This window comes from Tachypleus tridentatus, chromosome 7 (assembly GCF_004210375.1).
Source record: "Tachypleus tridentatus isolate NWPU-2018 chromosome 7, ASM421037v1, whole genome shotgun sequence".
Lineage (NCBI taxonomy): Eukaryota > Metazoa > Arthropoda > Merostomata > Xiphosura > Limulidae > Tachypleus > Tachypleus tridentatus.
Genome location: NC_134831.1, coordinates 70,080,787 through 70,095,305, shown reverse-complemented (window position 1 = coordinate 70,095,305; position 14,519 = coordinate 70,080,787). Strand labels below are relative to the sequence as shown.

At 31.6% G+C, this 14,519-nt stretch overlaps 2 protein-coding genes and 1 pseudogene across 3 annotated transcripts in view; 1 reads left to right on the top strand and 2 right to left on the bottom strand.

The window, feature by feature from the left end:
• Nucleotides 1-14,519, top strand: part of LOC143255923 (stress-activated protein kinase JNK-like) — a 41,301-nt gene that overhangs the window by 19,176 nt on the left and 7,606 nt on the right. For both annotated transcript variants that reach the window (XM_076512356.1, XM_076512357.1), the window contains 6 exons: nt 4,667-4,805; nt 5,819-5,984; nt 7,391-7,462; nt 8,678-8,863; nt 9,129-9,253; nt 12,312-12,375. In XM_076512356.1, coding sequence (XP_076368471.1) covers nt 4,667-4,805; nt 5,819-5,984; nt 7,391-7,462; nt 8,678-8,863; nt 9,129-9,253; nt 12,312-12,375 — 752 coding nt within the window. The remainder of the gene's footprint in view (nt 1-4,666; nt 4,806-5,818; nt 5,985-7,390; nt 7,463-8,677; nt 8,864-9,128; nt 9,254-12,311; nt 12,376-14,519) is intronic.
• The window catches only part of LOC143255922 (protein odr-4 homolog), a 39,369-nt gene continuing 36,997 nt past the window's right edge, over nt 12,148-14,519 (bottom strand). The window contains exon 12 of the mRNA XM_076512351.1: nt 12,148-12,166. The gene's annotated coding sequence lies outside the window, so the exon portion shown is untranslated. The remainder of the gene's footprint in view (nt 12,167-14,519) is intronic.
• Nucleotides 12,173-14,374, bottom strand: LOC143255924 (polyadenylate-binding protein pseudogene; annotated as a pseudogene).

The following is a 14,519-nucleotide window of genomic DNA, read 5'->3' as shown; positions in this document are numbered from 1 at the left end:
TTTACAGTGTCTCACAAAAGTATTTACCACTACCAATTATTTCACATTTTGATGAAATGCAAATAATGTAAACAGTTTTAATAGACTTGTTTTTATTCATAACCGTAATGATCAAATTGAGTTGATTGGATGGTATCTGCCTGTTTTGAAATCTGCTTTTTGTCTTCAGGTCCTCACATAATGATCAAACTTAACAATGTTATATGTAAAGGCGGTTGAATGTCAGCAAAACCTACAGAGAAAATATAAAACTCGAAATTTGCTGATTGCATAAGTATTCAGCCCTCTAAGTACTTGGTGGAAACACCTTTGGCAGCAATTACTGTTGTATGTCTTTTTACCATTCTTCCTGGTAAAATTGCTTTAATTCTGACAAGTTCATCAGGGATCATTAATGAACCACAGTATGTCTTACCATAAATTTTCCATTGGATTCAAATAAGGGCTTTAACTGGGCCACTTCAAGACATTCACTTTCTTCTTTTGAAACTATTCCAATGTGACTCTGGCCTTGTGCTTCATTTCATTGTCCTGCTGAAATATGAATTTTTGACTCGGTTTTAGATTCTTGTCTAGCTCATGCAGGATTTCCACAAGGATTTGCCTGTACTTTGCACTATCCATCTTCTCAATTCTGACAAGCCTTCCAGTCCCTGCTGATAATCCCCACGACATGGTGCTGCCACTAACGTGCTCGACATTTGGGATGATTTTAAATGGGTGATGTGTTGTTTTAGTCTTGTGTCAGATGTAACACTTTACATTTATGCCAAAAAGCTCAATTTTTCTTGTCTTACCACATGTCTGCATGTCTGCATCATTTATATGGTTTATCCCAAACTCCATACAAGATCTAAAATATTTCTTTTTCAGTAATGGCTTCTATCTTGCCACTCACCCATACAGGCTAGCATTGTGTAGGAGCTAGGACATTGTCAATGTATGAGCACTGACCTCCATCTCAGACATAGAACTTTGCAAATCTTTCAGAGTCATTGTTGGCTTCACAGTAATGTTCATAACCTGCTTCCTGCTTGCTTGGTTTGGAAGGGCAGCTTGATCAGGGTAGTGACTGATTGGTATAAAGCACATTCCACTTCTTAATGACGGGCTTCTCTGTACTTAAAGAATGATAAAAAAAACCTTGAAATTTACATGTAAACTTTGCCAGATTTATGTTTCTCTAACACTTTCACTGCCTTGTTTAGAAAGTTCCTTGGTCTGTGTGGTTGGTTTGTCATATCAATAAGTGAGTTTTAGCTTGAACAGCTGCATTTACTCTGAAGTCAAGTTAAACCACTTTCATTATACGCAGATAGAGACCATTACACTAATTTTCTAACCTTCCAAACAAATTTTTTTTTAACCTGAACTGATGTTGGATTGCCATAGCTAAGTCATTGAATATTGATATAACTAAGAGCATTCTAATGTTCTTTGAAAATAAACTTACTTGTATCGTATTGGCACTTTTTAACTTTTTTAGTTTAGAGATGATGTGTAAATTCTAAATATAGTCTGATTTGAAAGTTTCATGGCTGTAAGCTCAAACAGTAACAAAATGTGGAAACTTTGCAAGGGGGATGAACACTTTTGCAAGATGTTATGAATGCTAATAAATATTTTTATTTTAAAAATATATTTTTGTGTGGTAATTTTGAAAAATATTGGGAATTGTAAAAATCATTCTCCTCTTTTTGGTTTAAATGGGTTCATGTAGTTTTCTTTGTAAAAGAAGTGCCAAAATATTATAGATTTGTATAAACAAAAATAAATGATTTACTTTTAATTATTATAAGAAAAATGAATTACTTCTTTATTCTGTTAATTCTTGACATAGTCAGGTATCTGTTTAAGTAGAAATGTGATGAAATTTAAATTCATATACATGTGTAATAGCTTTAAAAGGCAAGAGATATAAATTAGTTAAAATACTTTGTAAGGAAGGCATATTTATTAATTTTTCTTTTTTTACTGGAGATCTTTAATCTATTCAAGACAATCATTCAATCATGCTTGATGGCTGTTTCAAGTCAAAGTGAAATGGTCTAATTAACTAAGATATAACAAAAATTCTGGTAGATTGCATCTTCTAACTATCATCAGAAATGAATTTGAGGAATTTTCCAAAAAGGTGTGTGTCACTTTAGTAAACAAAATTAACACTATTATGCAAATTTAGTATCACTTCTTTAATGAATATTAAAATACTTAAGTTTTTTATCATAGCAAAGTCCTTATGTATAGGGTAATTCAGTCTATACAAGTTTCTTCTATGTTTCTAATTTCCTTACTTTCAATGTTAATTTTCACACTAAAATACATGTTCATATGCCACTCCCAGCCATGGGGTGTATATCTTCACGAATTTGGTAGAATTTTAGTCAATCTTTTGTACACAAAAAATCATATTTTTTGAAGTTTTTTTAATAATATTCATTTGTGTATCAAGTCTATTTCATTAGTTCCAAATGAAAGTTGGGTGGTGTTATGATTAGCTGCCATCCCCAAAATCTCAAATATTATTTGTCTCTAAACTTGCTCAAATTTCAGGGTTTGTGTTCAGTAGCTTTATATTTTGTCAGTTATTTTCTCCTTTTAACTATATGGAGTATCAATTTGACTGACCTTGTAACTATGATAAAACAAACAGAAATATAAATCACTTTAGTAAAATGAAAAATTAACACTATTACACAAATGTTTAGTATCACTTCTTTAATGTAGCTTCTTTAATGAATATTAAAATAACCTTAAGTTTTTTATCATTAGCAAAGTCCTTATGTATCATGTTAATTCAGATCAATACAAGTTTCTTCTATGTTTCTAATTTCCTTACTTTGAATGTTAATTTTCCCTTTCTTAATGCATTCAGCATAAAATACACAAGTTCATATACACACTTGCATGTGTTAAGTATTAATACTATAACTTTTAATGCTCTATGTATATCTTCACAGAATTTGGTAGAATTTTAGTAAAGATTTCAAGTCTTTTATACACAAAAAATCATATTTTTAATGAAGTTTTTTTTAATAATATTCATTTGTAAAAATATCAAGTCTATTTCATTACTAGTCCAAATGAAAAGTTATTTTTTATGTTATGATTAACATAAAACAGGCTTCATTTCATTCAGTGCAACATTCAAGTGCTCTAACTGTTGACAGTAGAACTCTGGTGTAATCATTACATTGAGTGGCAGCAACTCAAGGTGGATACCACCAACAATATTCCACCAAATGCTTAACGAGACTTTCTTAAGGTGGAGGTCCATTTTGGGCTGTGCTTTAGCCAGTTTACCTGCACTGAGCCATTGTCTGCAGTGCTTAATGTTTTTATAATATATCCATTTTTCATCTCCAGTCACTAACCTGTCCAAAAAAGGTGAGTTACATTCACGAGAACACAGAGAAGTACAAATGTCCACTCTTGTTCTACATTTGGCTTGTGTCTAATCATTTTTCAAGTTTTGACACCTTTCCAAGCTGTTGCAGATGACAATGAACTGTTGAATGGGTTGAATTAAGCTTCTATGCTAGCTTTTCAACTGTTACAACACAATCTTCATCAAGTGCAGCCAGCAGCAAGTCATCATTAAACTCAACAGGGCGACCTGAACATGGTGCATCACTTAAGTTATAGTCACCTGATCTGAACTTTTGAAACCACTGTTAACAGTTTTTTTGCAACATAAACACCTTGAATGTTTTATGTAGTTTCTGCTGCACTACTGCCTTTTTTAAACTTGTAAAGCATTACATGTTTAATGTGCTTCTCAGTCACATTCATCTTTACAAGGGTTTATTTGATTAATGATCTGAAAAAGTGGATTTGGGTTAGTTTCTTTTATTTGTCTGAACATTATTATACACGTCTTTTTACATATTTTAGTCATTAAAGTCTTTTACAAAGACAAAAATTATAACACACTTTCTGTATTAAAGTTTTGGACATTACTATTGGGATGACCTGATACAATTGAATAACCAAAAAATCATAATTTGCTGTATCTATACCATAGAATTCCTCTGTAATTTACCAAGCTTTGTAACTAAGCTGTATTTTAATCTAAAAGAATATTAAATTTCAAATGACTAAAAACACAACCTGCCTCCTTGAAATCTTGTTTTAAAAAATGATATACCTTTCTAACACTTGAAAATGGTTGAAAAAGCCACTAAGGGGACATTCTCAGTTTTAAGTTGGTAATTCACATGTCTATGTACACAACTGTGTGAAGAAGTGACCTTTCCAAAAATGGAAAGAGGTGAACAGGGACACTGTTTGATCAGTACATTAGAAATATCTCAGCAAGTAGAAAAGATAGGAGATTCTTATTTAATAGCTTATCAATATTAGTAATTTGAGTTCCTAATTTGTGAGAAACTATAGACTTTGTCTCTAAATACCACACACATGCCAATATTGATAGAACTTGTTTTGTAGAAAACTTGTGTAAGGAAAATTAGTTTAGGCTATGCAATAATTTAATTATGACAGTGTTATTAAAATACTTCTGCTTTTACCTGAGACTAAAGTAATTTATGTAGCCTTTTTTAGGTTTTAAAGTTAAACTTTACATTTGATGTTTCATATACAATATATTTTTGTTATATCTGCATGTTCAACAGTTTGTTTGATTTTAAGTTCTCATCTTATCCAGGTATCTTGTAATGGAATTAATGGATGCTAACCTGTGCCAAGTAATTCAGATGGACTTAGACCATGAACGGATGTCATATCTCCTTTACCAAATGTTATGTGGTATTAAACATCTCCATTCAGCTGGCATTATACACAGGGTATGTATTGGTGACAGTAAATACTTTTTTGTTCAAAGAGGATAATAGAATTCTTTTATATAGGTTTATATCCTATGCAGAAGCAAGCTAACGTTTTTTGTTGCATTTAGTTTTATCATGGAAAAAAAAATCACAAAAACAGTGAATGAAAGTCAATTGGCATTATTGCTTATGGCATGAAATTTCTTATAAAGAAGTGAACCCTTTAAATTTATAAATACAGTGGGTTCCCATTTTACATTGAATCGATCTATGTCATTATTAGAGCATTCACCAATTACAACCCACGTATCAAACAATTTTGCCTTGTTCTCTTACTAGAGTGATCCAATTTCATCATCTGCTTTTCCACATGTAGTGTTAACCAATTACTGTACAAATTGTATGTTTGTGAACCAGTATTGCTGTATTCCATTACCAGAGTGTACCAATGCCAAATTAGTTTACATCGTTCACTAGCCAAGATGGCAGAGAATATAAACACACTATTTTCACAAACCATTGTGAAAGTACATTGTTTTTTTCTTTTGGAGAAAAGCCTTATCTCAACCCTTCCAACATGCCTTCACGGCAGTCACCTGGTGATAGTAAAGTAGTGCCCCTTGGCAAGAAGTCCAGGAAAGCATTTAACTTGGCACTAAACTGTTTAGTCCTTTAACATTTTTCCATTCATGTTTTGTATAGTATATTATAGTTAAAAAAACATCTTAAAAAAAGTTCAAGTGTGGACAGAACTGTTTCAGGAACACATCCCCCCATAATACATCAGAAGATTGTGTTGCTTAACATTATAAGAGATGTATGTCCAATTTTCAGGAAGCATCACAACTTATGATGGGGACCCCCTGTATATAGGTATTATAATTTTTCTAATATTAGTATAATGCACCATAACAGCTCTTCAGTACCTTTGTCTATGGTGTTATAAATTAAATAGGCATGATTTATTAATACTTTATTTTGATAAGAAAATTAAATTTACCATTTTTAGATTTGTTAACAATGTTTTACAGGATTTAAAACCAAGCAACATAGTAGTGAAGTCAGACTGTACCCTGAAGATTTTAGACTTTGGTTTAGCTAGGACAGCAGGAACTACTTTTATGATGACCCCATATGTAGTGACAAGGTATTACAGAGCTCCAGAAGTTATCCTTGGAATGGGTTATAAGGATAATGGTATGTCTTAGTTAAAATATAATCTAGACATGTTATATCCAATAAGTGAACCTCCATCCTTTTATTTGTGTTATTTTTCTTATCTAGACAATGCATAGAAACTAAACAACTAAACTATGATTAAGATTGCTCATTTCCTGGTTGATTTAGGCCACCTTTTAAGTGTTTTCTAGGTGTTCTTGACTTCTTATGCAATGATGAGTAAGTATGTAAATTATAATAAGTTACAAGTGAAAACACATAATGTGTTATGGCAACCTTAGAGCTGATGAAGCCTTTCGTCCAGTACCAGGGCTCATCAGGTCATGTATAGTAGTGATGTGGGCTCTGTTTATATCATTACTTATCATGAACAGTAACTGTTATGGTGTGAACTAAAATATATGAATTATATTTTAAGTTTAAGTTATTTACAAATAAGATTTTTAGAGTAAGGATTAATAATATGCACTATTATGTAAAGTAATTGAAATGGCTACATCTAATCTGAAAACTTGATTTTTCATAGTGTTCTTGAATTCATGTCTGCTAACATACAGTTTTGGTTCTTGTTAACACTCATCCTTAAGAATATTTTCTCTTTTCATCTTGTTCATTGAATAGCTCGCCTTGAAATGGCCCATTCAAGTTTGTATTTATTGAATCTTCATACCAGAATGCTTTGTTTTGCAGTCCCTAAATATTAATTCTTTTTACAGATTCAAATAGCTATTCTTTTTGTTTTACAGGTGGTTCAGGCTTAGTAGTTAGTGCATTGAACTGTGAATCTGAAGATCCATGGTTCATGTCCTATTGAAACGTAAATGTTTTTCATACTTTAAGAATTGTAGGTATACTATAAAAGTGAATGATAAATCTCACTCTTCAAGTAGCCCAAAGAGATAACAAGTTGTACTGTGCACAGTTTACAAGTTGGAAATTAGAGGTTGTGGCTAGCACAAATAGTTCTTGTTTATCTTTGGTTGAATTTTTGAAACAAATAAATCATTTAATAAAGATGAGAAACTTTACAAGATATATGATTCAATATAAAATGAGCTGTGTTCAACATTTCAAAAATAGCTTTGGTACTTTTAACTATTAGGTAACATTATATTCTGTATTTGCTATACAAGAATAGCAAAGAAGTTCAAAACATTGTTCTGTACTTTATTTTAATTAAGGTGCTAATACCCATATCAGCTGTCTTGAGAATACATTTGTACTTCAAGTGAATTTTTGTTATTAAAAAGCAATAAAATAAAAGTTTCGATCAAAATTGCCTTGTAAACTGAGTGGATTTGAAGTTCAGCTACATTTTGTTGAAAAGAAACTAATAAATTGACAATTAAGATAAACAATAAAAGAAATTTGTTTGCTTAGGTAAGAGGAATCAGTAATGAGAAATGTGATTGATTTATTTTTAGTTGACATCTGGTCAGTAGGTTGTATCATGGGAGAAATGATTCGTGGAAATGTACTTTTCCCAGGAACTGACCGTATCCTTTGAATAACTTTACTAGTGTGGTAGTATGTAGTATAAAAAAATAAAACAGTAACAAATAAAAGCTGTAAGTCAGAAAAACTGATTTACAAAAGCATTTACTATTTCTCATATTTTCCTAACAAAAAAAATATGTTAAATTTTATTGTAGGATCTAAATGTAGAAACTGTCTGTACAATTAAAGCAAAATAAAGAATCCTTATAAGTAAATCATTGCTAAATTCATTGATATGGGTGGTGCTCTGAAACAAAAGGTATTTTTAAAGGAAATCTCTCTCGTGTTTCAACCAACAAATCTACATTGATGGTATTAAAGATGGGAGAAGACAAATTTCATTTTTCAGTAGAGCTTCTGTTAAGTGTCGTACACTTCTTCCCTTGTTCTTTGAACTTCATAGTGCCACTTCTGTAAGATGTATGATGTACAAATCTATTACTGTACAGCACTAAAGCTGCTTCAAAAACATCAGTTATTTGGAAGTGTTTTACACATAGGACATCCTTGAAAAAACACACAATTTAGAAATCACAAGCTGTAGTGACAGGATTATATGTACATGGTCTCTTAATAGTAGGCATTACACAATAAGCATTAAAGAGCCTTGCATCATACTTAGTAGGAGAATGTCTTCCATTTTGATAGAGGCTCAGGATAGATAGTCAAAGAGAGCTGTTTAACATTGTGGCTGGCTAGCATGTCTTAAGAACTCAAAGTTTGTTGCTTAAACTGATTGCTCACAGTTGCTATTTTTGTAATACTGTTACATGTTACAAAAATAATGCCACAAGCAGCTGATAAGTAATTGACCCTTTGATAAGATGTTATGGGCAAATAAGTTAATTCTTTCCTAGAAGTCCTCATGTATAAAGAAATGGTACTGAATTTGTATGGACTTTTGTAAATGTGGATTTTATGCAGTTTTTTTTATTTTATTTTTTATGGATTATTTACAAAATATTTTTGAAACCACTTTTAAAACTCTGCATGTTTTCTTAATGTATCATTTGTGATTATTGTATTTTAAATGCTTGGAATTGATAATATATTTGCGACTGTAACCACAACTGACAAAAAATAGAAACCATGCTTTATGATTACATTAAATTACACTTTAAACTACTTGTAGTAATGTACATCTTCAGCTTTTGTAAATAAGTAAAGCTATTGTTTTTATCACCCCCATAATTGTTCCTTAAAGTTTTATGTAGATATTGACCAGTGGAATAAAATCATTGAACAATTAGGAACTCCTTCCCCTGATTTCATGAGAAGACTCCAGCCTACAGTCAGAAACTATGTGGAAAATAGGCCCAGATATGCAGGTTACTCTTTCGAGAGGATGTTTCCAGATGTACTCTTTCCTGCCGACAGCTCAGAACATAGTAAATTGAAAGGTAACATGATATAATATGGTTAATGTAAAACTTGAGAAAATGTTTTTTTCTTCTAAAAGCAATGCAAAATTTAATTTTGGTTGCATTGTGACCATTAAATTCATTTTTCGTTTTCTCATATATGATGTTACTTTCTGCACACCATAAAAGAAATTTTCTTATTAAGTAAGTATCATTAATTTAGTTAGCTGTGTAATTGAAAATTGGCCATAAGGTAAAGTATAATTGAAGTTAACATTCCTTCTCAATACTTGTTTACAAACAGCAAGCCAAGCTCGAGACCTGTTGTCTAAGATGTTAGTAATTGATCCTGAAAGAAGAATATCTGTGGATCAGGCACTCATGCATGCATACATTAATGTTTGGTATGAGGAAACTGAAGTCCATGCTGTAAGTATATGATTAGAATTGTTAAAATATGGAAACAAAGTTCTTTCTGCTCTCAAAATTTCTTCAAATTTTACAAACTAATAGTTGTTTCTCTCCTTTCTAAAGTTTATAAAAGTAAATAATTTTATAATGTACCCTTTAACATCTTAAAACTATCTGCTGATGTAATTATTATCTATTGTGTGTTGTGATTAAATTAGCTGCTTAAATTTAAATACTTTGAAAAAGAAACACCTTTTATGATTCTAAGTTTGGGAATTCCAATACATATTTTTTCCACTCCATCAAAATTACTTCAATGTATTTTTTTAACCATCTTCAATTATTGTCTTTCTTAATGATAACCTTGAATTTTCCCCCCTTAAAATTTGTTATAACCTGAGAAAAAACTTGGAAAATGAGCAAGAAAATAAAGCAAATTGTTTATAACAAAATAATTACTTTAAAACTTTGAATAAATATATGTAATACTAGTTCATTCTTATAGTGAGTTTTTTTTATTACTTTTTATTTGATATCTCATTTTTATTGTGCTAGAAAGGTTGTAAAGGTGGAGATATGATTGTATCAGGTTGGCTTGCCACAGTATCTAATTGCTTATTTTAGTAAGAAAATATTTCCACAGCCTTTAAAGTCAATTTTACTAACAAATGTTTATCATTTTCTGGTCAATTTTGTAAACAATGTTTGACAATAAAAACCTGTTTTGCTAGCTTTCTTTTATTATTTTATTCGTGCCATTAGTTAAAATAAGTGAAAATATTAAGAAATATCTCTATCCACAAGTAAATTTACTGATTACATTTGATTTGAAATTTGACTTTTTTTCTAATGAGAAACAGGAACCCAGTAATACTTTAGTTTGGAGTTGTAAGATTTATATAAAGTATTGTGCAAAAATTTTAGGGCATAATCAAAAATTAGATTTCAGGCTACTTGCAAAGAATAGTGGAAGATAAATCACAAGTGAAACATCAAAACTGTGTTAATATTCATGTTTAGTACAGCAGAAACTCGATATAATTGTTGAAGAGAGCAAACTGTTAATACTTTGTGTGTGTCTCCTTTACATTAATAACTGCAGACAGTCTTTTTGGGAATTATTGTAACATATTTAATTAAAGTGTCCTATTTTCAGATTTACCTTTATCAGTTTCACAATCTAGGGTGTACTTGACAGTGTCTGGGGAGCATTTCAAGTCAGCAACTATTTTTCAGGGTCCAACCAGCATCTTGTAAAGCTTTTACACAAACTCTCTGCTCTACTGACAATTCTCTATGCTTTTTGGGCCATGGCATTGCTAGAAAACTTAACATGTGGTGTTAAAACACTGATTTTTGTCAAGGTTTATTCTTGGAGTGCTATTAAATTCGTTTCTTCTAACATACAGAAGTACCTTGTGGTATCTCCTTACTAGCTTCTTTCTATGTAGTTAAGACACTGCATGGGTACTATGGCAATTATTTCAGACCATAAATTTGATTAGTATGTTCATTCAAGTAGAACCCTTATGATATGTTCTTCATACAAATACCTGGGAATTCTAAACAATGATAAGTATTCTCATCCTGGCTCATTCAGTTGTCAACAAGGATCAGTGATGCATTATCATATTGTTGAAATTTACATTCTGTCATGGCATGGAAGAACTAGGCCCATCAAATGGAAAAAGTGACAGAATATTCTCTTGTCATAACACTTTTGCATTGCACTGTAAGCAAAGATGTCTTACATCAACAATCAACTTTTATTGATCCATATAAAAGTATACATCACATCATTGAAATATGTTAGGTTAACTGTTACTACTTGACTTCATACTATCTCATCACCACTGTATTATCATCTTCAAGGCTTATAATGAAGTGATCTTTGATGTAAAATAAGCACAGTTACTTAAGAAACTTTACTGTGGATTATAGTAGTATGAATAACTAATGAAAATTACAAGGCAAATTTTCAACTCTAATAGTGCAAAATGATTAGCATCTCAGTTATGAAATTTTCAGTTCAAATTTCAAATCACCATTTTGTTTATATTCTAGCTAAAGTACCTGGCTTTGCTCAGGTTATTAAGTTGATATATTCTAGATAAAAACTTTAAATAAGAGGTGTCATGAAAGCCAAAAGGCAATTATTCAGATAGAACAGTTTGATTACTGTCTGGCTATTAATATTTTAGAGATTGGTCTGTGAAACCTTGTAAAGTGTAGTGAATGTTGGTATGATTAAAAGAAATTAATATATAAGCCTAAAGTAAAAGTGTAATGTGAGATAGCATAGTTTAGAGACAAATGCATAAAATTCATCATAAAAGCAAAAATATCAATCGTTTTAAACTTAACTCCTTTCTCAGTTTAATCACTAAAGACTCTAAATTAAGAAATCAACAAATATTTTTCAGTTTGTAAATTATACATTTCATTTTATATTTTCAGTAAATAGACTACAACAATATTAGGTAATACTTTCGTTGCTAAGCAACACTACAAAAATAATTTTGAAATGCATTCTTACCAAAACACCGACTTTTCTATATATTTGATTTTATGTAAAGAATTACTTCTTTTCTGTTTTTTTGCTAACTTGCCTCATTAAAAAGGATATGCACATGCTTTCATGCATGCATGGGGATGAGGAATACCAAGTGCACACCCTAAGGATTCACTTAATATGGGTACAAATTTCAGGTTTCTGGGTTATTTCTTTTTGGAGCTACAGCTGTCACACACAGACCCACCCTCTTATTCTTACAAGAAATTGTAAAAAAAGACATCCATTTAAATCTGTTCTGGATGAAGACATCTAAAATTTCTGCTCCAAGGGATGAATCTTTTGTACAGTTACCTAAAAGTTGGACTCCCACAGTGGAATGTCTGTAGACTTGTAATGCTAAAACCAGGTTTCAGTACCTGTGGTGGGCAAAGTACAAATAGCTTACCATATAACTTTGTGCTAACGTAAACAAATAAACTAAAAGTTGGATATTACATCATATATAATTCCTGTGGAAAAAAGATTTAACTGTTTTTATTAGTTTTTATGGGTTTTTTATAGCCTGCTCCAGGCCCCTATGATCACTCTGTTGATGAAAGAGAACATACAGTGGAGCAATGGAAAGGTGTGTTAAACTATTTTTTAAGTACTACTGTATGGCATTTTATTATACTAATAGATAGAAAGCCATATAAGTGACCAACTGAACTTTATTTTGCTGATTAGATACATGGTGTTCTGAAAGTCACTGTGCAGTTTTGTAATCATATGTCTATTCAGTCTATTTCAAGCCAGCAACTGATAGCAGTGTTTAGAAACAAAATAAGAAGGATCCAAGCTTGTATTGATGCCAACAGGGATCACTTTCAGCATTGTTTCTAATTGTCATTCATATTTACCTCCTGTATTCTATATTGAAACATGTCTGTTAATAAATATATAAGTGCACATTGACTTTCTGAACACCCTGTATTAAAGGTCATCACTTATCTTTGTATCTTATATTGCTAGATATTATCACATATTTAGTTCTGATCACAACAAGATACCTATTTATATTGAAATATAAACCTTGTAATGATTATAGCTAATGAAATATACCTTTCTTACATTTTTACTTAATGTCATATTTTAAACATCAGTTATCCTTGCAACATCATTATGTTATGTATTGTTTGGTAGTAAAGCTATGGTTAAATGTTCATGTTTTACCTCATTTTCAACCTGTTTAATTCTGTATTATATCTGTTTGTGGTGCCTTGTTTTCAGATAGTGTTACATTATGTGATAACTTGAAAGGCAATATAAATTTCTAACTTGGTTCAATTATCTGTACAACTAATATTATTCTTTCAGTATTTCATTTGTTGAAAGTATAACACACTCTTGTTTCTGTGATGTCACATATTCATTTGTTTAGATTGTAATATACACAGTAATAATGCTAAACTATATTTGGAACTATTGTCTGTTTTTATATATTCCATGTGTATATAACTTAACTCTTTTCTTGAACCTGGTGCATGTATATTCACAGCATTTGTATACTAAACTGTTACATATTTTATTTGTGGTGTTCCTAAGTTTATACCTAAATTTTATAACATACTTTCAAGATGTTACTTAGACTTAGAAATTTATGCACAATCAGAAAGTAGATACAAATCATATCAGTTGAACTTTATTAATTCCCACTGAGACATAAAGTGAATGGTTCAAGGAGATATAAAAGTTTGTGTAACTTCAAAACTTACAAAACCAAAGCCTCTTGATTTTCCTTCATTGTCTGACGTTAGCTTTGTACTTGCGATTTTGCCATAATTTTCCAAAACAAATTCTATCAGATTTTTGTCATCTAGGTTATCTCCAGAGTTGTTCTCATAGACATTTGTGAAGCTATGAGCTTTTTCATCCATTAGCTTCTCCTGTACATTGTATGGTATAAATTTTCCAACAGACACTTTTCATCCATTAAGCAATATGCCACCAACTTTCTGGATGGCATTATTTATAGCATCTTTAGCCTTAATATGTACAGATCCATAAGAATTAAAATTTACATATTACCAAATGTTGAAAAGATCTCATATTAGACGTGCATTCTACGAAGTTTCATCATGAATACTCTGCCTAAACAAAGAATAGTTTTGTTCAAATTTTTAATGAAGACATTTCCTAAACCAGACTTTCATAGTGAAGGATCTCTTTGAAACCACATAATTCTGATTGGTCAACCCTTAATTATGTTAAAGTTCGTGGTGTCCAGCACACCTTCAGCATCAGTAGGCTGCTGAAAATTTACATATCCTAGCGATTTTCTGTGTGTTTTCTTACAGCAAAGCCACATCTGCTGTACCCACCGAGGGGAAGCGATCTTCCGATTATTATGTCTCACTGTACCCACCGAGGGGAAGCGATCTTCCGATTATTATGTCTCACTGTACCCACCGAGGGGAAGCGATCTTCCGATTATTACGTCTCACTGTACCCACCGAGGGGAAGCGATCTTCCGATTATTACGTCTCACTGTACCCACCGAGGGGAAGCGATCTTCCGATTATTATGTCTCACTGTACCCACCGAGGGGAAGCGATCTTCCGATTATTACGTCTCACTGTACCCACCGAGGGAAGCTTCTGATTATCTTCCCACCGATTATTATTATGTCTCACTGTACCCACCGAGGGAAGCGATCTTCTGATTATTACGTCTCACTGTACCCACCGAGGGAAGTGATCTTCCGATTATTATGTCTCACTGTACCCACCG